Source organism: Pseudochaenichthys georgianus, chromosome 17, assembly GCF_902827115.2.
Source record: "Pseudochaenichthys georgianus chromosome 17, fPseGeo1.2, whole genome shotgun sequence".
In the NCBI taxonomy this organism is placed as follows: domain Eukaryota; kingdom Metazoa; phylum Chordata; class Actinopteri; order Perciformes; family Channichthyidae; genus Pseudochaenichthys; species Pseudochaenichthys georgianus.
In genome coordinates, this window is record NC_047519.1 from 15,974,246 (window position 1) to 15,995,917 (window position 21,672).

Below are 21,672 nucleotides of genomic sequence, written 5' to 3' on the forward strand. Positions count from 1 at the left end.
AGTAATCCTCTGCATCTGATGTAGATGTTTCCTCTTGTAAAATGATAAAAGTATGTTGTTAAGTAAGAAGTTTACTAAGAGTCTGACATCCTCTCGTGTTTTGCTGACCTTCTCCAGGTGCCACATACAAAGCGCCGGCGCCCTGCTGCTTCTGCAGACCTTCCCCAGAAAAGGAAGCAGACCTCCGCGGCTCTTCCTCCTAAACCTGCTGACCTGCCACCTGTCTCTAATGTGGCCTCCAGCCCCCGGACCTCCACTGCTCCCCTGCACCTCGAAGACCCTATCAGGATCCACAACCGCTCAGTCGAGGAGTACCAGCTCATCTACCATGAAGTTGTGGATAACATGCTGAGGTACGTTGTGTCACAAATGAGTCAGTTCATTTACAGAGTTTCCACTCTCTTAGAAATCTATCTCTCTATTTTCCTTCATCATAAAGATTTATTTTGTGTTTCTCCTCTCAGGTTCCCGGACGGTCGCCTGCGTCCATATAGTTTGCGTCTGGGTCGTCGTATCAAGCAGAAGCTGTGGGAGCGACTGGACCGTCCGATGTTCACGGAGACAGTGGATGAAGACGGTCTGGTCCATGTGGACGTGTCCCACGGTGCTGGAGTCCAGCCTCCGCTCTACAACGTGGATGTTTCTGGTGAACCAGAGCCCAAATATCCACCAGCAAAAAGGGCAAAGCACTAAGACACAGTCTCATAAGCTGACATGTCTACATAATACTGTGCTTTAAGTTTAGTTTAGTTTTTTTTTAAGTATGGCAGTTAAGTTTAAGTTTATTAAGTGTAGAGATACGTTTTTAGTGCCAAGCACAAGTATTAAGTGTCAAGTCTTTAATTTTAAGTATTTAGTATAAAGTGTTAAGAGTAAGTGTTTAGTGTTAAGAGTAAGTATTTAGTAGTAAGTATAAGTATTTAGTGTTAAGTATAAGTATTTAGTGTTAAGTATAAGTATTTAGTGTTAAGAGTTAGTATTTAGTTAAGTTTACTTTCATTGATCTTAATGTATCTCACCACTGATGAATTGTCTTCCTCTGAATCAGTTCCTGCTCCTCTGTTAACAGTCTTCTTAATCCAGCTTCAGCCTCAACAGCAACAGTTATCACCTGCCAGAACACCTGCTCCACCCTCCAGCCTCCACCTGTTGCTACTACCAGACAAAACATCAGCCTTGTGCTGCAGCCTGTGAGATGACAGACTCCTCTCCACCTGCAGCCTCTGTCTCTCTGCTGCCTCCATCCTCTACCAGCAGCTTCAGCATCAAACTGCTGCCTCACTCTTCACCTGCAGCCTCCGTCAGCAACCTGCAGATTCTGACAGGTCACTGCGGTCAAACCTCCACCTTCAGCCACCTGAAGAAGACCACTCCCCCTGAAGATCCCCACAGAAAGCTGTGGCCAAACCTCCACCTACAGCCTCTATAAGGAAACCTGCACAGATGTTATCCTACTGCCATGTGGAGACCTGAGTGGAACAGCAAGGACCAGAGAAACACACGCAGATATAGTCCTTCAGTTAATATGCAAAAATATTTCTGTGTTATTAAAGCTGGAACAGCAACGACCAGAGAAACACTGGTAGATATGATCTTTGAGTAAACATGGGAAAATATATCTGTTTAAAAATAGCATGCCTGGGCTGAGCTGGGCTTCTGTTTATATTCTGTTCACTTCTTCTTCTTCTCACAGGTGTTTCCATACGTTGTGTGAAAGACTGAGCACACACTCCTCAACATGAACCTGACTGATTGTGATGATGCCTTCATGAAACAGAAAGAGCTCCTCTTCCTCCCACTTGTACGTACAGTATAGCAGTATGAGACATTAAGTCATGGGATTTTTGATGGAAGTTTGCTGATGAATGCTATCTTAATGCAACACCTTTTCTTTTGGGTTTTCTGCAGGCTTTGTTGGACTTCCAGATCCAGAGATACTTCATTCCTGCCCCTCCCCATCTCTGCAACCACCGGCACTTTCTACGCATGCCGATTCATTGAAGGCCAAAGATTGCAGAGACGCTCCACCCGAGACTTCAGGGCCTTATTTTTCCAACAACGCCCCTAATACGACGTCCAATGTGCTCTTTTATTGTGTACTTTAAGCCTCTGCACTGTTTTACAATAAATGAACTATTGTCTGCAACCATCTGATCAGTCATTTGAGACCAGAATAATTTGTATAAAACAGATCCTGAGGATATGATTGTTTTTGTGTGTTTAAGTTGAAGTGTGTTCCTTTGTCATGGTATATTAATTATTAGTCGCCACTTATTTAGGGTTTATATTAATACATTAATAACATTAACACATTCACTTTCTAGTAATTCATCATGTCGGAATTTCTTGAGCCAAATGTACAAAGACATCTGACACAAAATGTAATTACTGCAATTACGGCTATTTCAGCCAATGCAACATTTCCACAATCTCATCTCAAATATCAACAAGTATCATTGAAATGCGTATTAAATAAATAAAAAGCGCGTTGTTTCAATTTTCCAAAATAAAGTTTATTTTTCCTCTACATTTAAGGTGAATTCTAAATATGAACCAAATATACCAACAGTCACAATATGTCAAAGCCAGACATTTAATTATATAATAGCCCACTATATATGTACAGTTGAATTAATACAGATAACTATTCACACCAATTAAACAAATGCTAAATAACTTCAATATGAAGTGGGGTTCAGAGATGATCAATACAAGGATATTCAAGAAACAGTTAACAAACAGAAAATGATTAAAGAATATTTTGTTAGAGATTGAAGAACATTGTTAGAGCAGCTTACGAAATAATAAGTCATGAAATGTGAAATTCAGTCATTTACACGATATAAAAGGAGAAATGATTGTGTGAAGTCAAACAGCTAATCGTAAATACAGCATGCCCCTTTTTCAATTGTTGCCACATTATATACACATCCAGTCTCTTTTAGGCAGCTTTTTGGACAGGAATAAAGACATTGTGTCCTAGCATTGCAAACTCTTATGTATAACGTCACCTATTTGTTCTGTCCCTTTCAAACATACATTGAATTTGAGATGGTCAGGTTCTGGAATAGCACATACACTTTGAATAGTACAGTACGGTAAATCCAGGGAAATGTTCTTAACAGCAAATATATAAGAAACACATTGTAAACATGTACAGGAGCACATTTCAAGATTGTTAGGGCTTTAGACATTAGTCTGGTATATACAAAATATTACAACTATAACAACACATCCAAAGCAGCTCCAAATATAATTTCTGGCTGAAAGTGTCCCTCTCTATGGTTGTTGCTGGTATTGTCCCTCTGTGGCGGTGTAGAAGTCGTCCAGGACACTCTGCAGGTACTCGAAGGTGGGCCTGTCTTCAGGTTTGTACTTCCAGCAGGACGTCATGATGGCGTAGAGCTCGTCAGGACAGCTGTCAGGCTGAGGCATCCTGTAGCCGCGCTGCACCGAGGAAATCACCTCTGCTTTGGTCATACCTGAGGAGAACACAGGCAGGCATGCAGGTGAGAATATAGGAGTGTTTAGAGCAGGGGTGTCCCAACTACGGCCCGGGGGCCAACTGCGGTCCGTTGTCCATTTTAAATTGGCCCTCAGCTAATTGTAAAAGTGTAAGGGAATATGGCCCACATCTGAAACTTGTGCTTTTCTTATATTGCACTTCTTAAATATATATATGACACAGTAGTATTTGTGTGTTCATTTACCCAATTTTCAAATAAATTCAGTCAATTAAAGTTGAAAACATTTTCTAACTAATCTTAGTTGATAAAAAAACGCCCAATAACTTACTTACATATCAAGTTTCAAATATACCTTTCCTCTTTCCCCTCATTATAAGCAATCTGAGGCTTCTGTTTTAAGAGATGAGTTGTCAACACTTTTTGTAACTAAATAAATGAAACCCGATGGAAAGCTGTGATGTAGGTGTTTTTTTCTCTTTAAGCATTTCAATTATCAAGAATAATTTACCTACATTTGATTGATTTTGCTAACTTATAACTTAACTTATGAGGCAATAAACCTCACCTCTGGTGGGGGACCCAACCCTTTATATGCTTTTCTCTATGTGGCCTTCAGTGAAAAAAGTTTGGTCACCCCTGGTTTAGAGGGACAACACACATACTCTATATAGCCACGTAGTCATTAGCTTGAGTAAAGAATCACCAGTAGAGGACGGTAGATATTCAAAACACAATGACTCCAGTATTGTGGAAACCTTTTTTACTGTAGTCACAATGTTTGTCTTAGTCAAATTGTTCGTTATAAGTAAAAACACTTTTTTTTTTTATTTCTCTTGCATATTATTTTAATTGACAGTTTTATATTTATCACAAGAACACAAAGTAAGGAAAGGCACAGCTATGCAATTTATGTAATGGTATTTTGTGCATTATTCAAAGATCATAACACTGTAGTTTAAAAAAAATTCAAATAATATAAGTAGTACAAATAGGCTACTTAGGTTTTTTATTTTACCTGGGTAGGGGCATTTCCCGTATGTTATAATCTCATAGAGCAGAACTCCGAAGGACCAGATGTCTGACTTGATGGTGAAGGATCCGTAGTTGATGGCCTCTGGAGCCGTCCACTTGATGGGGAATTTGGCTCCTGAGGATGACATGGTAAAAAACATTAAATATGCCGTTCATTTAGTATCTAACAAAACCAGCTGCTTGACATGATCATTGGCTCAGTGGCTTTTGTGCTACCATGAACATACTGTAGGAGAAAATCAAACTCTTCAAAACCATTGACCATTAATCCAGTAAAACAACTTTGGGAATATTAAATTGTATCTTTTTAATCTTCCATAAACCAATCATTACTGAATTTTCTATGAAAATTGTTGTTACAAAATGCAAAACACATGAAGTTACACTATCAATGTGTGTAAAATCGTTTTTTGCAGATCAGTCATAGCCTACTAGGCCAAGGAGTTGGTAGAGTATGGCCGTAAAACTGCAAATCTATGCTAAAGATCACAACTAATAAAAGCCATTAATTCTGCTTACAGTAAAAGCCTGTGAATGGTGGCTCTAGTAGTATGTTCAGGAAACTGACACTGAAAAACATTAAATATGCCGTTCATTTAGTATCTAAATTCAAATCAAATTCATCTGCTGAATGGAAAAAAACTCCATATTTCCACGTGTATGACCCATACTGCAATGGAATATGTAAATGAAGGTCAGAATAAAAACCTGCGTTTATTTGTAATGTTCCTATGAAGGGAGTTTCAGTGTTTCCTGGTTCCAGGTCAGTAATCATCAGGTTTGTGATGACACATAGATACATTTTCACACACTAGACTGGTGTTAGTATGAAAGGAGAAAGAATGGTTTAAACCCATGTTGGTCACTGAGTGGTTTATTTTAGCTTGAAAAAGTAGAGGAACTGGCAACTGAAACCAAAAGTCTGGCTCTTGAAACACACATAGTTCATCAATTGTACTTCGATTTTTATTTTAGGTTTTTCAAAAGTATCCCCCTGGGAGTCAGCTAAATACTGAAAAATAACAATGGACATTCAAACAGAAAAAGTGTACCCTCTCTGGCAGAGTATTCGTCGTCCTCTATGACTCTTGCCAGTCCAAAGTCAGCGATTTTGCAGAGCAGACTCTCTGACACCAGGACATTGGCTGCTCTCAGGTCTCTGTGGATATATTTCTTATCCTCTATATACGCCATGCCCTCTGAAATCTGCAACAGCACAAGAAAGATATGGTAAGCAACAATGTCAACATAAGAGAAAAGAGATAACAAATAATTTAAAAAAATTGTCTAACGTGAAGTGCCCAATTCTATATACAATTTCAGACAAGTCTATGGGTGACACAGAAATTCAGTTCAAACTAGTGTTGATGGCAGTAGATTTAAAGATATTGTGTGAATTACTTCACGATGAACTGAATAAAGTGTCTTCAAACAGTTCCTTGAAATAATATAAAGTCATAACATGTGGATTTGACTCATCATTATTTTTGACATCTTATCGACAAAGAGATTAATTAAAAAAAATATATACAGCTCAAGTTCAAACCCAAAGGTAGCAAATAATTGTTTTTACTAATGCTGAAAGCAGAAATCTGCAAACCAACATAGTTGTTCTTATCATACTTTATTTTATGTTTATCTTATCCATGCTTTACCAACTTAATCGAGTTAGCATTTAACCTTTAGTCGCACACTTACGTGTAGGAAAAACATTGTCAGCAAAGCTTCCCTTTGCGATTCTGTAATGATGTCATAATAATTTTCTGAAAGGTTCCATGTAAAAATTGCCAGATGTGATACAAATTCTGGCAACATTTTGTATTTATTTTAAGGAATTGCTCCATTTACATCAATGTAAATGTTCAACTATTATCAATTCATTAAACAAAACTTAATCGGGGAAGTGTCCGTTTATTGCTTTTGGTTATGGTTCCTCCTTTCACTTCAACAATGGAAAAAGTTACGTTATGTCTGTTTCACAATCATGGCAGAGAGTGAGCATAGGAAAAAGCAGCATATTGTGGTCAGTGTGCAAATCACCTGCGCTGAGAAATCAATGAGCTTGGGCAACTGCAGTTTGCATCCTTCGTCACTCTTTAAGAAGTCTAGTAGGCTCCCTAAAAACAAGAGAGAATATTTATAATGTTAGTTTCTCGTGTGTCCATGCATGTGTATAGGCTACTTACATGTGTATCCTTGTTTGCATTTTTGTTAATATAAGGTTTCGGGTTTTTAGAAGTAATATAGAAAAAGGTTTTTTTTTGCTAACCTGCAAACCTCCTCTGTGAAATACAACCATAGGTCAATGAGTGATCACATGACTTCTTATGTCACAATTCTAAACTGCTGACATTTTCACTTCTTATTACTGGATGATTAATCTCATGGATGATTAATTATTCCTACAAGCCGGCACAGAACTATGGACCACTGTGTCACCGTGAGATAAAGAGACATGTGCCAACACAGAGGAGTATAGCATGATATCATAAAACCACTACAAAGAGACACAAAAAGACTAGACAACAAAGAGACAAAAACAACAAAAACAAGTGATGCAAAAAAGCCATGAAAATAGGCACAAAAAAAGCAACGACAAAGACATGCTAGCTGACCAAAAAACGGCCAAAGAAAAGTAAATCCTGGGAACCAAAAACAATTACAATGTGACAAAAAACAAATGCAGACTCAAAACAACTACTCAGAGACTCATCAAAAACTACCAACAGACTAAAAATGACAACAACATTATATCAAATAGATTTAGAAAAAATGACAGAGACTTGAAATGACTTAAAAATGACTCAACATGACTACAAATAAACACAAAATGGCACAAAGGGGGAAAAAAAGACAAAAAAATTACTGTAACGAACATAAGAGTAACAAAGGGACAAAAAAATGAGCACAAAGAGAAACAAAAAAGACGAGTACCGACCTGGTACCGACGCTGTTATCCAAGGAAATGTTATGCAGCCTTTTCGCATTTCTGGTATACTTGCATGTCTCTGATCATCAATATGCTACATTTTAATTTCTTCACGTATGAAAATCTTCCATGTGTTAAAAATAAAGGTCATTTACCATTTGACATGTATTCTGTGATGATATAGATGGGTTGTATCTTAGTGACGACAGCATAAAGCCGCACCAGCCGGTCGTGCTGCAGTGTCTTCATGACATTGGCTTCATCCAAGAAGGCTTCCACCGTCATGGTGCCTGGCTTCAGCGTCTTCACCGCCACTGTTGTTAAGTTGTTGTAATAAGCTGAATGTGCAAAAAGTGAAGGAAGAAGGGGATTTTATTTATAAATAAATATATTTTTGTGGAAGTAATAAAACCAGCTGCTTGACATGATCATTGGCTCAGTGGCTTTTGTGCTACCATGAACATGCTGTAGGAGAAAATCAAACTCTTCAAAACCATTGACCATTAATCCGGTAAAACAACTTTGGGAAGATTAAATTGTATCTTTTTAATCTTCCATAAACCAATCATTACTGAATTTCCTATGAAAATTGTTGTTACAAAATGCAAAACACATGAAGTTACACTATCAATGTGTGTAAAATCGTTTTTCGCAGATAAGTGCATAAGATGTCACTGAAATAAAAAATATTTGAAATGCCAAATGATTTGCTCTCATCATAATTGCTTTTGCCATTAGTTGTTTACATCTGAAAATGTTTTAACCTTACTGCACTGATCAGCTTAGTGATAGACAGTCATAGCCTACTAGGCCAAGGAGTTGGTAGAGTATGGCCATAAAACTGCAAATCTATGCTAAAGATCACAACTAATAAAAGCCATTTATTCTGCTTACAGTAAAATCCTGTGAATGGTGGCTCTAGTTAGTATGTTCCGGAAACTGACACTGATAGTGGTTACTTTAATCCTCTTCTGTCTTTGGTAAAACACTTTTAGTAACAACCTCTCCACTCTCTTCATACTATAAGCTCTAACGGTTAGTGTCTCTCAGTGTTTGAGCCATTTATAACATACTGTCAGAAAACCTGTTGCACTTGGTTTATCATATTAACTTTTCTGGTTATGAATGTAATCCAAACACACCACTCCAAAGTAACGGACATACATGGATGATTCAAATTGCCTTTTTAAGTTTAAAATGAGCCTTGAAAAAACGTTTTAATACTATAATTTGTAAATATTCAGTATTTTCTCAGACTAATACCTAGAACAAGGCACCTACTTCCTGATCATTCACCACCCACAGAGATAACACCTATATCAAACACATGTTTACCGCAATGTATAAACTTCCCTCATGTTTCAAAAATGAGTTGAATTAAAGTTTTGTGTAAGTGGTAAAAACATCAAAACCTGTCTTTTGGCAAAAGTAAGTATCAGGGCCACAGCAATATGTGTTCATACACTTTGCAATTAGTCTCTCTCTACACACCCTTTTCTGATATTTGGATGTGTGTCTTCACCCCTTTCAACTCCTGATGCAAACCTCTTTAAACTTGAAAACATTTCCTAAGCAGATGATTACAAGCTGTTGGACATATGAAAATGACCACTCTTTACTTTACTACAGAGGCATGTATGGAAACATTTTTTAGCATATTTACTGCATATTTTTTCAGTGACCATGAGATGTGGGAAATGCCTATGGTCAAAGCACAGGAGAAATCCTTTATTCTCAGAGATGGTTGCTAATGTAGGTCTTTTTCTAACCCTAACCCTAAAGCTAACCCTATTGCTTAGCAATTGGAGCGGAATTTAGATAGGAGAAATACACTTGACTTTTAATAGCCCTTAGTGTCTGTTTCAAACATACAGTATACGGTGTATAAACATATGAACGGGACTTTGACAGTTGGCTCCTTAGCCCCCTTCACTACTGGGCAGACTCTGGCTCGAAATGACGCCACCAGCACAAAATGGCAGCGGCTGTATCCAGGATATTTTGGCTTCGTTTTTTGTATAGTGGGAAGAAGTGCAGACACGCTGTCTATCTATATATAGTGTATATAGTTCTAACCAAAACGATGTAATGCACCTATTGGATAACAAAAGTAGGAAGTAGGGGGAAATGAGACGGGGTTCACTTTTGCAGAACCCTTGTATATGTGTGTGTGCGACAAGAATGACATACTCACCCAACCAGACATCTCCAAACTGCCCCGCTCCTAGTTTCTTTACCATCCTAATAGAGTCTTTAGAAATCTCCCAGGCATCTTTATCCCACGGTTTCTGAGCTTTGGGTTTCACACATGCACGGTCCAGTTTACGACACAGGCCATCCGGTTTGTCTGGAAGGTGAACACACACACAGTCATGACTAAGGTATACTTGCATTACTGTTCAATTTTATGAATAAAACATTTTTAAAAACCTTTCCTTTAAGTGTTTATATCGAAATCAACCATTGGTACCAAAGATGGGGTTGGGTGAGTTTTTTGAATAAAAGATTTTAAGTGGATCCTTTCCATAGATTTGGCTACTCACTACGGTAGTGTTTGATCAGTGCACCGATGTCACTGAAGGAGATTTTAGGAGAGATGTAGAAGCCGCCGTTATCCAGCATCCTAATCTTATAATGTTTGACTGATTCTGTCCCGTTGGCATCAAAGTCTCTGATGGACAATGAGTAATTTCCTGTGAAAAAGTAAGCAAGTAAAAGAGTGAGTTACTAGAAATGGAACAGGAGGAAATCAATATGTTGATACATTCCCATACCTTTTTGTGTTTCACTTTCCCTGATGAGATAAGAGCCTGGTTTGTTTGCAGGTGCCAACAGCTGCCTCTCTGCATCCTTTCTTGTGATGTCCTTGAAAAACCAGCTGCAAAGAATATGAAAAAACACAGTTTTATTAAAGTGGACTCCACCCATTATACAAATCACACCTTGGTTGGGTATATAGTTGGGTTTTACATTGCTTTTCTTTAGCTTTATAATAGGATGGTGATCAATTCCAACATCCTTTAAAAAAAGAAACTGTTATTGAGAAATAACTAAGGATTTGGTTTGAGCTACTTACTCTTCTGTTTCGATGGTGTCAGCTTGGGCAACATAATTGCATGGGATGAATCCTTCTTTGTTGGTGACCAATGACACTGCTTTCCACCACTCCCCGTGTCTATTGGAAATATCAATTTATTCAAGCATGTTTATCATTTGGTTTGATTGGTGTTTATACCTTCTGGACCTCTTTGTCATATAGGCCAATCTCTTGAACCCTGGTTTTCCGTTAAATTGAAATGGGAGTTGTGGATAATATACTGGATAAGAACCTCATGCAAACCCACTTGAACAACTATAGGCGCGTTCACACTCGAGTACTTTTCCCCGTACTTTTTCCGTTTAGTTCCGTTAGTACCCCTTATGTCGCGTTCACACCAAAAAGAGTACTTAGTGCTAGGAACTTTTACCCCCATATTTAGTGCCTGCTGAGAGGTGGTACTCTCCTGGGGGAAAAAAAGTGCCCAGGTTCTGATTGGCTGTGCGAATTGCAAACCACGCCCCGTAAAACTCTGAAATGTTTTGTAGAGCCGCCATTTTATTATCCTCGCATTAGCATTATTAGCATTAGCATTAGCATTCGCCCAGCGCACAAACACAGAGAGACTAAATTATGGCAACACAAGAGAAAACATGGGAGCGGTGGAGATGAGGAGGCGTTCTGGCGATGTACTCGGAAGCTGCTGGGAGTCCCAGCAGCTTCTACTGAAGCCAGTCCCCAACTCCGGGGACTTCCGGCCGGGGACTTCGGGCGGCAGTATACGCCGTGAAGTTATTTGCAGCCTGCCAGTAAACCCAGAGCAGAAGAAGACGGAGTGACGTCAGCGGCTCATTTGCGTAATCTTCCCTCAGGGAACTTATTCCGGTGTGAACGCGATCGGCTCTTAGTTCCATAGGGGAACTAAGTGCTGGGAACTAAGTACGGCAAAGTACTTGGTGTGAACGCGGCTAATGTCTTTAGTTTTCTCAACAAATCTGCATACTTCATTGTAATTATAGGAAGCTAAAATTAACAGGACCAATGTTTATTTGATGGATGCACCACTATATCAAACTAACCCTAACCCTAACCATAACCCTAACCCTAACCCTATGTCTTAAGCATTATTAGAAGAGTACTTCTTTTAAAATAGTTTGATACAAATTGAACTCTTGGATCTTCAGTAACATTTAAAGAATGCTCTGTGAGTTTAAGATGGACTTTTATTAATCCCTCGTGGGGAAATTATTTCTCTGCATTTGACCCATCCTAGTGTTAGGAGCAGTGTGCTGCCATTTTGAACGGCGCCCAGGGAGCAGTGTGGGGAACGGTGCCTTGCTCAGGGACAAGAGTTTGAACTCTTTCATGATGCAAGAATTTGCAATGGCATATTAGATCAGTGGGTCATTCAGGGTTTAGGAGATAACAGTGCCCATTTTGTAGCTTGGGTAAGCATTCATCTTTGGTCCCCAATTTTTTATAAATTTTCATAAATGATGAATAACATTACTTCATGTTGAATCAGTCTACCATCAAAATCAGACACTCACTCCTCCAAGATTTTCATATTTTCTCCTTTCTTGAATCCTAAGTCGTCGGGATGCACAGCTTCATATGGGAAAAGGCCGATCACAAGTTTACCAACCCCTTTGTTCTCTAAGAGAGGAAACATACATTTGTTTACATGTTGGACAATAAGATGGATAAGATATCAGAATGAAAGAGCTCTGTACAAGCAACTTCACAACGTGACTTTAGATGTATTTATGACATATATTTTCACAATAATGCATTAAAAAGAACAATCACAACCTTTAGTTGTATCTCACACAGGTTCCGCCGTCTACTGGACTCTATGGGTACTACTCTCATCAATGATACGCGAGCGCTCATACACTGAAGTTGTATAAACGTAGCCGGCCAACCTTTATATATACAGTCTATGCGGCCAACCAGGGCGAGCCTACCTGAATGCGCTCAGGCACACAGTATATAATGCGGCCACGCCTCCTGACTGTCATCCTTTTCTCTTCAGCGAGCAGGACAACACCTGACAGAGAAAAGTAAAACGTTTGAAAGAAGAAGAAAGAAGTTATCATACCTTCATGGAGTTGCCTCTTCTAGAGACCCGGGCCTGTCCTTCGTGCCCTGGCTTAATAGAGGACTTCCATTAGGCGCACTGAACAGCTGTTTGTGTGCTTTGGGGATGGTGTGGCCAGTAAAGCTCTGTCCAAGAAACGCCTGACAGGATGGCTCTGCGAGTGCATTTCACATGCAGTAGGTATCTGACCCCCCCCTGGACATAATGCGCTTGTGTTTTCCCATGCTCCTTCCTTAAGGACCCGGGAAACATGGTGCGCAGTAAGCCGCATACAGGGAGAGCCTTCCCCCCTACGGTCCATGCACATTCTACACGAGGTAAGCGTGTGTGAGTGTGGGAGACATGCTGCACTTACGTTCTCCCCATGCTCCGTAGGGACATGGGAAACGCAGTGTGCAGTGTTAGTCACTTGCGCTGGCACCTGCAGGGTGGAGCTATGGGCTTATTCAGACCAATTAGGCTCTACCCAGCTAAGTAAGCTGCGGCCCCAACTTCTCCACGGTCACAACCGGATGAAAGGAAGTTGGGGTGCGGTGGCTGTTAACCAAAGGCCGGTCAGGGTCAGTGTGATGGGTCGATGTTGTAGGCGACAGGGCGTTTATCCATCAGGGCTCCTCCCACTGTACCCATAGAGTCCAGTAGAGGAGGGCGGTGCCTGTGTGAGATATAACGGGGGGTTACGCATTGTAACCCTAGTATACAAGCACAGGCACCGCCCTCTACCTAGGGGCCCTGTCTTTCCTATGCCGCTCGCTGAAGAGGGTGTAGGATGACACTCAGGAGGCGTGGCCGCCTCATATACTGTGTGCCTGCGTGCGCATTCAGGTAGGATCGTCCTGGTTGGCCGGCTACGTTTATACAACTTCAGTGTGTGAACGCTCACGTATCATTGATGAGAGTAGTACCCATAGAGTCCAGTAGAGGGCTCCGCCTGTGCTTATATAGCTAGGGTTACAATCACAATACGTAACCCCCCGTTATTATAAGCCAAGCTGATGACCCAATTATAACACATAGGTGATGTACGATTCGATAATAATTTATATTCACATCAAGTCTGACATTTTACTTGCATCACAGCAACTCCATTTGCAGCATCAAACAAGGACAAGTATTAAGACACGATACAAGGAAAACAAACATTTAACATGACATCACAATTATTGAATAGAAACATGCTCAAAGACACTTTAGCGGACATTTGACCTGGGATTAAGCTCTGTATTTAATGTGTCACAAACAGGTGCATTCAGGATCTGGCTATCATGATAAATGTTTAAATGCTTCCTTAAAAGTGGATCCTCCAGCAGTTATTTCTAAACGTATGACTATGCTAAGGAACTTTTGGTCAGTAGTGTGAGGCATTTATAATAATAATAATAATAATAATAATAATGGGTTTAATTTATAACGCACTTCATATCTGAGTGCTCCAAGCATTTACCATGAAACAAAAATAAAAACAGTAAACAACACGGTAGAATGAATAAAAAGCAGTAACACAAATAAATAAAAGGGTAGCAATAAATAAGATAAAAGGTCTAGGAAAAGGCTCTATTGAATAGATGGGTTTTGAGGCCTTTTTTAACCTGTTAAGCCCCGAGCCTGTTTTTCAGGTCTCAGGCTCGAAAATGACATTCCCAGAACAAATGACCATATCTTCCCTTCTAAAAGGGTTAAATTAATAATATTTTTTCTCAAAGCAAGGTTACACCTGTGAGTTGGATGTAGAAGTGTCAGAATCAATATAGATGTTTTTATTTTAAAGTAAATTCAGATTGAACACAGTAAATAAATGTAAATGTAACCCTATAAAATAAATGATGGTAGACTAAACGCTTTAGGAATCCAAACTACAACATATAATAAGTACACTGTATCAAGATAGATGCAAAACAAGTTAAATTTGACCTTTATAGAGAGATTTAGCAAAAAGAAATACACTTCTGGGGTCATTTGGGTGGATTTGAACCTATCTCTGGCCCCCCTTGCTCGATTTTGCTGATTGACATCTCTTTCTAACCGTCAGGGCCAATGGAATCGAGGGGAACTCCCACATACTCCTTATTTGGTAATGTGTGTGTGTGAGACTGACGCATAGCCAAAACCGGAAGCTGCGCTAACTCTGGTGGCTACCATTAGCAGCTAACTTTTACTTTCAGATTTTTACATAAAAATTGAATTATGGATTATAAATAAAAAAATTATTCCACAGAAACATTATCAACCTATGGATTAACCGATTCAGCCGTGTTTTTTTCTCGTTTTAATGCCATTGAACAAGTCTTTTGATCAGATTGACAGCTAAGGTGAGACGATCTCCCGTAAAAGCTCCGTAAAGGTACGTGTTGTGATGTCTGAGTTTGCTTCCCCTGTCGCGAGTTCGGATCACTTAGTGGTGATACTTAGTGGTGATACTATATCTAAATAATCTGTGGAACCTCGGATATCTTGTGCAGCTACGATAAGTAATAAGGGTACTTTTATCTTGAGTTCTGTGCCAATGTCCGTTAGCATTTTTCGCTCAGGGGTCATTTAGATGCTTCTTATGAGACTTGTGTTTTGTTTTGGTAAAAATGGTTTGTATCGTCAATTAGCTGAGATTATTCCCGTTAATCTGGTATAACACATTAATAGGTTCTTAAATATTAAGATCCCCTGAAACACAGTGTCGTGAAAAAAAAAAGTACCCGCCGAGGGGGACCTTGGGGAGAGCATTCCACAGTCTGGGAGCAGCCGAGCAGAAAGCCTGGTCTCTCATAGCACGGAGCTTGGTCCTGGGGGGTTTGAGGAGGTTGGTTTTGCTGGTTGATTTTATGCTGTGACTATTAATCCTTCAAGTAGTCTGATGCACCAGATATAGACAGTTTGCTAGCCTCATTTATCGACTTGTTAGCAATTTCCTTTTTAAGAAATAGAAGCTTCATTATTTACATCAAGGGTATTTAAGGACGTATTTGAAGTCGTACAACAAAACCAAAATGTCTTGTGTTAACCACAAACCTAATCTCAGGCATCTAACTAAGATTAAAAAAACTAAAAAACTACTGTAGGTTTTAGGACTAGTTCGGGGGTTACCCATTATTGCACTATTTTGCAATAATGTGTAATAATTTGGCTAATTCAGACTGCTGAAGCCTCATATTAGTTTCAGCTTGTCTTGTAAACTTTTTTTCCCCAAAAGAATGATAACTTGTCAGTTCTTTTGATTGAGATATGAGCATTTTTGTACTATACTGAGACTGGCTTTGACTCTGAACTCTTTAAAGGGGCCCTAATATGCTCATTTTAAGGTGTCATATTTGTGTTTTGTGCCTCTATCGTGACATGTTTACATGCTTTGGGTTCAAAAAGGTCTTTCTCATACTGCCTGTGCTGCAGCACCTCTTTTCACTTTCTGTCTGAAACCAGAGCCCAGTCTGCTATGATTGGTTAGCTGGCCGGCTCTGTTGTGATTGGTCTTAGGGATGCCCCGCCTCTTATTGCATACAATGTGTTGGAGCTATGTTACGGAAGTATGGGGAGGTGGGGGATGATTTGGGGATTTTAGCCTTTGCAGACCATTTACAAGAACAAAAACCTATTTAAGACACTACAGGAAAGGGAAACTCCGAAAAAGCTTTATAGGGCCTCTTTAATGATACCACGTTGACATTTGCTAAGTTTTACTGAGTATTATGTTTAATGATTTATAGAAAAGGCAAAAACTTTCTGAAAATGTGTTTTTACATAATTTTACAAAAGAGAGTCACAAAGAAAAAATGAAACAAAAGAGAGAAGGAATGCGGCATACCTTCCATCTTTTGGAACACCTGACCAGGTAACAGGGAGTCCTGCAAATGCCGAGCAAAGAGTTGATCAGAAACAATGAAAATATAATATATATCTGGTCTATCAACGCTTGGTGAATACGGACTTTCACAAACTAGACTCAATCGTTTGCAATAGAGAAGTTCTGTTTATTAAGAAATATCTGAGTCACTATTTCTCTGAATCATTAGGAGGGGGTTTGTCTGCCTTGAGTAATGCTCTCATGAGAACTGAATAATTCCCCTTTTATGACATTCTCCACTTACATTTTTAATTCACCAGGGCACATTGAAAAATATATTGTAACATACATGATTGTTATGCTATGGTTTTTCTTTGATACTTTTCAGATTGTTATGCCAGAGAGAAATCAGTATCTTATTTTTTAGAACTGAAATTCAGTTTTTACTCAGCCCAGATTTCGGACTACTTACTATGTTGTTTTTTGTTTTGGAGGTGGGGTCTCTGACATAGTGCGTGTTGTCGGTACGTACAGGCTGCTCGGCGATCTTCCTCTGCACACCTCCGTTTGGACTTTCGCTCAGCGTGGACTTCATACAGCCCATACTGCCTGCAGGAGGAAGTAAAAGGAAAAAAAGGAAGAGTGACTGTTACACATTAACAGCTGCTGAAACAAACAACACTTTAAATGTTTGCTACCAAACACCTGTGATTCCTTGGCTTTTGAATGTAAAAATAATAAAGAACCTAACCAGTGACTTGTTGATTTGTTCTTTTTGCTTCATCATTTGGTGTTTAAACAACGTCAAAGAGGAAATGGACACGGAAACTCTAAAGCAGCAGCAGGTGTAGAAACACATTTTTCTACATGCTGTCCTCAAATATGAATGACATTGTCTTTATAGAACCATCAAATTCTAAAATCTCTGTCACAAGACTTTCCTATAATGCTGTATAAATCAGAATCATGATATTAAAGGAAAGCCCAAAATTACCTCCTGATCCAGAGGGGAAAACATTTGAAATTGAGAAGTTAATCTTTTGAGATTGAAAACAAGCAGCAACCAAAAGTGTTTGAGCTTGCCATTCCTCTTATATACATCAGGGGGAAACTCCAGTCATGGTTGTAAAATAATTGTGATTGTATAAAAGTCTATGAAACAATTACCCTACTTTTCACTTAATTTATTATCCCGGTAAATGTTTTTTTTCATGAGTTTATTGTCTCTATAGAGAGGCGAAGTCCCGCCCATCTACTTCCGACCCATGGGACCTTATTTCGGAAATATTATGTATTGAAGTCAATGGGGAGAGAAAGATTATCTTTCGGTCCTGTTTGAATTGTGCCACGAATTATACATATGATGTTTGTCAATCATAAAAAATAATTTCCATGTCAAAAAAGTTTGTCGTAAAACCGTTGAAATATAAGACTATGAAAAATACGCAACTAGAAAGACTACAAATCCCAGAATCCCGGTCCAACATGCTGGCTCTTACGGAACCGGCTCACTCCCCTTGTGTGTATGTACAGCTCTCAACATGCCCAGACTTGTAGTGATTTTCACCTCTTTTAATACTTTTCGCCTCATTCTGAAAGAAAGAAGTGAAATGTGCCAACGTGACGGCCGTCTTGGTGTGTGGTGCGAGATGGGAGAAGTAGGTCATTGAGCGGTTTCACACAAAAAAAAAGTTACTTCCCATTTTTACAACACATTTACATTTTTTTGACTTGCACAATTATCTTTTAAATTCACAAACATCATATTTGTAATTCGTGGCACAATTCAAACGGGATCGAAAGATAATCTTTCTCTCTCCCTTGACTTCAATACATAATTTTTCCAAAATAAGGTCCCATGGAGGTCCCCCGGACCTTCGCCCCTCTATCAATAGTTCAAGTCTTCTTCAACACAGTGTGATGTTTAATTTTTTTAGGGTGGGGATGTTTGTGTGTTTGTTTTAAAACTAACCCGTTTCAAAGTGTTTTTGACGACACAAAAGTAGATTTTTTTACTTTTCAGTTGCCAGAAAATGTCTTGAACAGCATGTGGTTTTACATTGCTCTTTCCTCTTGTGGAATTATTAAAGATTTGTTTTATGTATTATAATTTGGGTTATTATGACTTTAGGCTATTTTCTCAAAGCTCAAAAGATCAGACACTCAGTACATAGCACCTACTCAACCAAACGACTAAATGACCACTAAATCTTTACCACTAAAATGCACAGCAAACGTTTCCTGTGTGAAAAAGGCAGGTAGTTTAGAGAAGGTGTTGTAGATAACAAGTATATTAAAATGTAATGGTGTGTAGCTCTGAAATGTGAAATTACAGTTTATGACGTTCATACGTTATATGTCTTCTAGCCACGCTGGCAGCATGATGATTGTAATGTCTGAGTTGGCAGTGGTGATAAGTGTGTGGACAGTTTCTCCGCAACCATTTTTTTTTACGTTACATCAAAATGTCACTTGCTGTTTTATAGTTTGAAGGGAAGCAAACACCCAATGTGCTCGAGTGCAAAGTTATAAACTAATTTGTTGCGTGAAGGTGCAGCTCAAAAATGTAGTAAAACCACTTTCACATCCTCCAGATGCTTGTGTTTCTTTCTTTTTCTTTGCTGTATAGCCTATAAAGTACATTTCGGACAGGATATATATGACAGATATAAGTTACACAACAATATACACATGAATGAAACAATTGATACATGAATATGTGCTGGAATTATGTTAGGCATGGGAAATGTGTATTGACTTATTGATATGGTGAATCACAGTTACAATGATATCATGGCCCAAGGGAATATGAAATATAAGAAACTATACTGAAAACATACAGGCTGTACAGCAGCAGAAGTTGGTCATATATAAACACCTGTTTTCTCAAAAGAGATAAACAATTGTCACTGCTTGTCTAGGAAACAGAAGTATGCCCTGTGGGCCACTAAGTGCTCTGTAAACAGAAGCAAATAACATCATTTATATGGGGACAATAGATCTTACGGTGATTGGCCCATCAGAAGATAATATAGGTCACATGTCAAATGTTAAGAGGAATCACCAATAAAAAAAGGAACAACCAAACATTGTTTACCTTCAATCGCTAGTCCTCCAAGACAGCTAGAATAAGATTTGATAGTACAACGTTGCTTTTCTGCCACACAATTGTTGGCCTAAATTGCTCATACAGGTTTGAGTAAAAGAATGCAAACAATAGCGAAGCATCTTAATTACATTCAGGTGTCAAGAGCTAGTGAGTAGCTACTCAAGAACTGGACTTGACTGAACGGACTACGCCATCATTTTTTCAAGTGTAAGGACTGAAAAAGTTACGCCATGTTAGCACAAGCAACAAAAGCAATAACACAGCAATTGAGATGCCCCGAGTTGCTGTTGTGTGCTAGCGGTTATCGAACAAGAGCAAAAGCATATGATCAGTTATTAGGTTGCTAAAAAAAAGTTGAGATCGCTGCTTGTCACGGTAGTTTTGCGGAGATCAGTGTCTGACATGAGGTTGTGTTCTTTGGGAAAGCAGTGTGAGAACAATAGCCATGCTAGCTGATGGTGTAGCCTACTTGGGCAAAGCTTTTCTTTGACCTTAACGTTAATTCTAGCAGGACAATATGCTTTCTCAGACCATGCAAACAATTATGTCAGCAGCTACAGTATGGACGGTAAGATTAGTTTTTATGGGAACATGAATCTCTGTTGAGATATTTCAGTCCAAACCAAGTGGACCGACAAACATTTTCAGCTATAAAAGAGAAGTAAAACATGTAATGTACTTTTAAAAAAAACAAAACACTAAACCTCCTATAGAACTTTACCTTTGTCTACAACAAAAGTCTGTGCTGGAACCTAAATAAAGTTCTTAGCTCCTACAACTAAATAATAATGAAGAATGCAAACAAAAGGGTTTTATGTGACCTTCAGATTATGGTGAAGGACTGACCTTAATCTTTCTGTTTTATCAAGATTTCAAGCACTATTGAAATAAAAAAAGGGACACACCTTAAAAAAAGAAATAATTGGTGCACAGTACACAGTGTTGTTTACTTTTCTAAATCGAAGTTTATATAATCCAGATGACAGAAAAGTTGCTTATATCTATGAATAAAAGAACGTGTTGTTAAGAATGGCAGTTTGTTACTGGTTTCGTGGTTCAGTGCCTCTGATATATTTTTAACTTGACAGTCAGCAAACAGCAGGAAACCAAGGGTCTGGACCGATTAGGAGCACGCACGCACGCACGCACGCACGCACGCACGCACGCACGCACGCACGCACGCACGCACGCACGCACGCACGCACGCACGCACGCACGCACGCACGCACACACACACACACACACACACACACACACACACACACACACACACACACACACACACACACACACACACACACACACACGACCACGAACAAACTTCCTCCTTGGACTGAGCAAAGGGCTGGAGTGGAGGCAAAAATGAAAGGAAAGTATGGGACATAATCCACTGGAGAATTTGATGCAACTAAATGACAAATCCGATCACATGTACTGAGCTGTTCAAATATAGTTACACCAGTGATTTATACAACTTATAAAGTATTATTACCAAACAGCATTTACAGTATGATGACAAACAATACCTGTTGGTTCCTAAGTCTATGGTTGTGAAACAGTCCATGACTTTCAATAAAAACTCAACTATAACTTTTTTTTAAAACGATGTTTACTATAAAGTAACTTCAAACAATACGCATTTGAGTCAAGCCTACATTTATATACCTTTTTCCATGATATAAACTCAATTACATCCTATCTTCTTTACTTTTCTGGGTGTGTATGAACAACTCTTGCTGACCTGGCACAATTCTGACTGCTGTCATTCACACCTCACATGCATGTGTGCTTACCTCTCTTAGTGTGTATTGTGGTTCACGAAACAGTTCATCCAATATGAAGAAGTCTTTTAGTCCTCAGATTTATTCTCTGTGTTTTTCGTCAGATTGACTGAAGGCTTGTGAAGTGTTTGGCTGTGCGTTCTGGGCGACACGGACTGTTACATTCACCCACCAGATTGAGGAACTTAGAGGAACTGGTGGGGGATTTCTTTCTTTCTGAAACTTCCTGGTACAATTGTCTAATGATTATTTGCATAATCAGCTACACACACTCCCTCTCTCACTCACATTAAACACACACACTGGGGCACAGCACATTGATGGCCTTTAAATACAGAAAAATCGCACTGGATAATGTTTAAGTAGAGAAGAATTTTACGATCATCATAAAATTAAACAAAAGTTAAGAGAATCCCTTTGACGTCTTCACGTTAAAGATTTTTA

General features: G+C 39.0%; 2 protein-coding genes across 3 annotated transcripts in view; one reads left to right on the plus strand and one right to left on the minus strand.

Annotated features, from left to right (window-relative positions):
- The window catches only part of LOC117462723 (uncharacterized protein C22orf31-like), a 3,325-nt gene extending 1,179 nt beyond the window's left edge, over positions 1–2,146 (plus strand). Inside the window, exons 2-5 of the mRNA XM_071206390.1 lie at positions 80–353; positions 465–1,582; positions 1,694–1,801; positions 1,909–2,146. Of these exons, the coding sequence (XP_071062491.1) occupies positions 80–353; positions 465–693 (503 nt within the window). The 3' untranslated portion in view covers positions 694–1,582; positions 1,694–1,801; positions 1,909–2,146. The remainder of the gene's footprint in view (positions 1–79; positions 354–464; positions 1,583–1,693; positions 1,802–1,908) is intronic.
- A 342-nt stretch (positions 2,147–2,488) lies between these two features.
- lyn (LYN proto-oncogene, Src family tyrosine kinase) lies at positions 2,489–21,431 on the minus strand. Of its 2 annotated transcripts, none has more exons than XM_034105015.2 (13): positions 21,241–21,431; positions 16,871–16,947; positions 16,360–16,399; positions 12,016–12,121; positions 10,505–10,603; positions 10,203–10,306; positions 9,972–10,121; positions 9,623–9,775; positions 7,584–7,766; positions 6,540–6,616; positions 5,552–5,705; positions 4,483–4,614; positions 2,489–3,482 (listed from the first exon to the last, which is right to left on the minus strand). In XM_034105015.2, the coding sequence occupies exons 2-13, from the start codon at positions 16,940–16,942 to the stop codon at positions 3,280–3,282; spliced, it is 1,473 nt and encodes a 490-aa protein (XP_033960906.1). In that variant the 5' UTR covers positions 16,943–16,947; positions 21,241–21,431; the 3' UTR covers positions 2,489–3,279. The 2 variants fall into 2 exon arrangements, with proteins under 2 accessions (XP_033960906.1, XP_033960905.1); XM_034105014.2 differs by having other exon boundaries at positions 16,811–16,947.
- Between the last annotated feature and the right edge of the window lie 241 nt (positions 21,432–21,672).

Excerpts from the sequence above, each read along its gene's own strand:
- lyn (XM_034105014.2), bottom strand. The coding sequence starts at position 16,942 with ATGGGCTGTATGAAGTCCACGCTGAGCGAAAGTCCAAACGGAGGTGTG. Across the intron at positions 4,615-5,551 it reads CGAATACTCTGCCAGAGAGG|GAGCCAAATTCCCCATCAAG; the intron begins GTACACTTTTTC and ends TGTCATCCTCAG. Across the intron at positions 3,483-4,482 it reads CGGGAAATGCCCCTACCCAG|GTATGACCAAAGCAGAGGTG; the intron begins GTAAAATAAAAA and ends TGTTCTCCTCAG.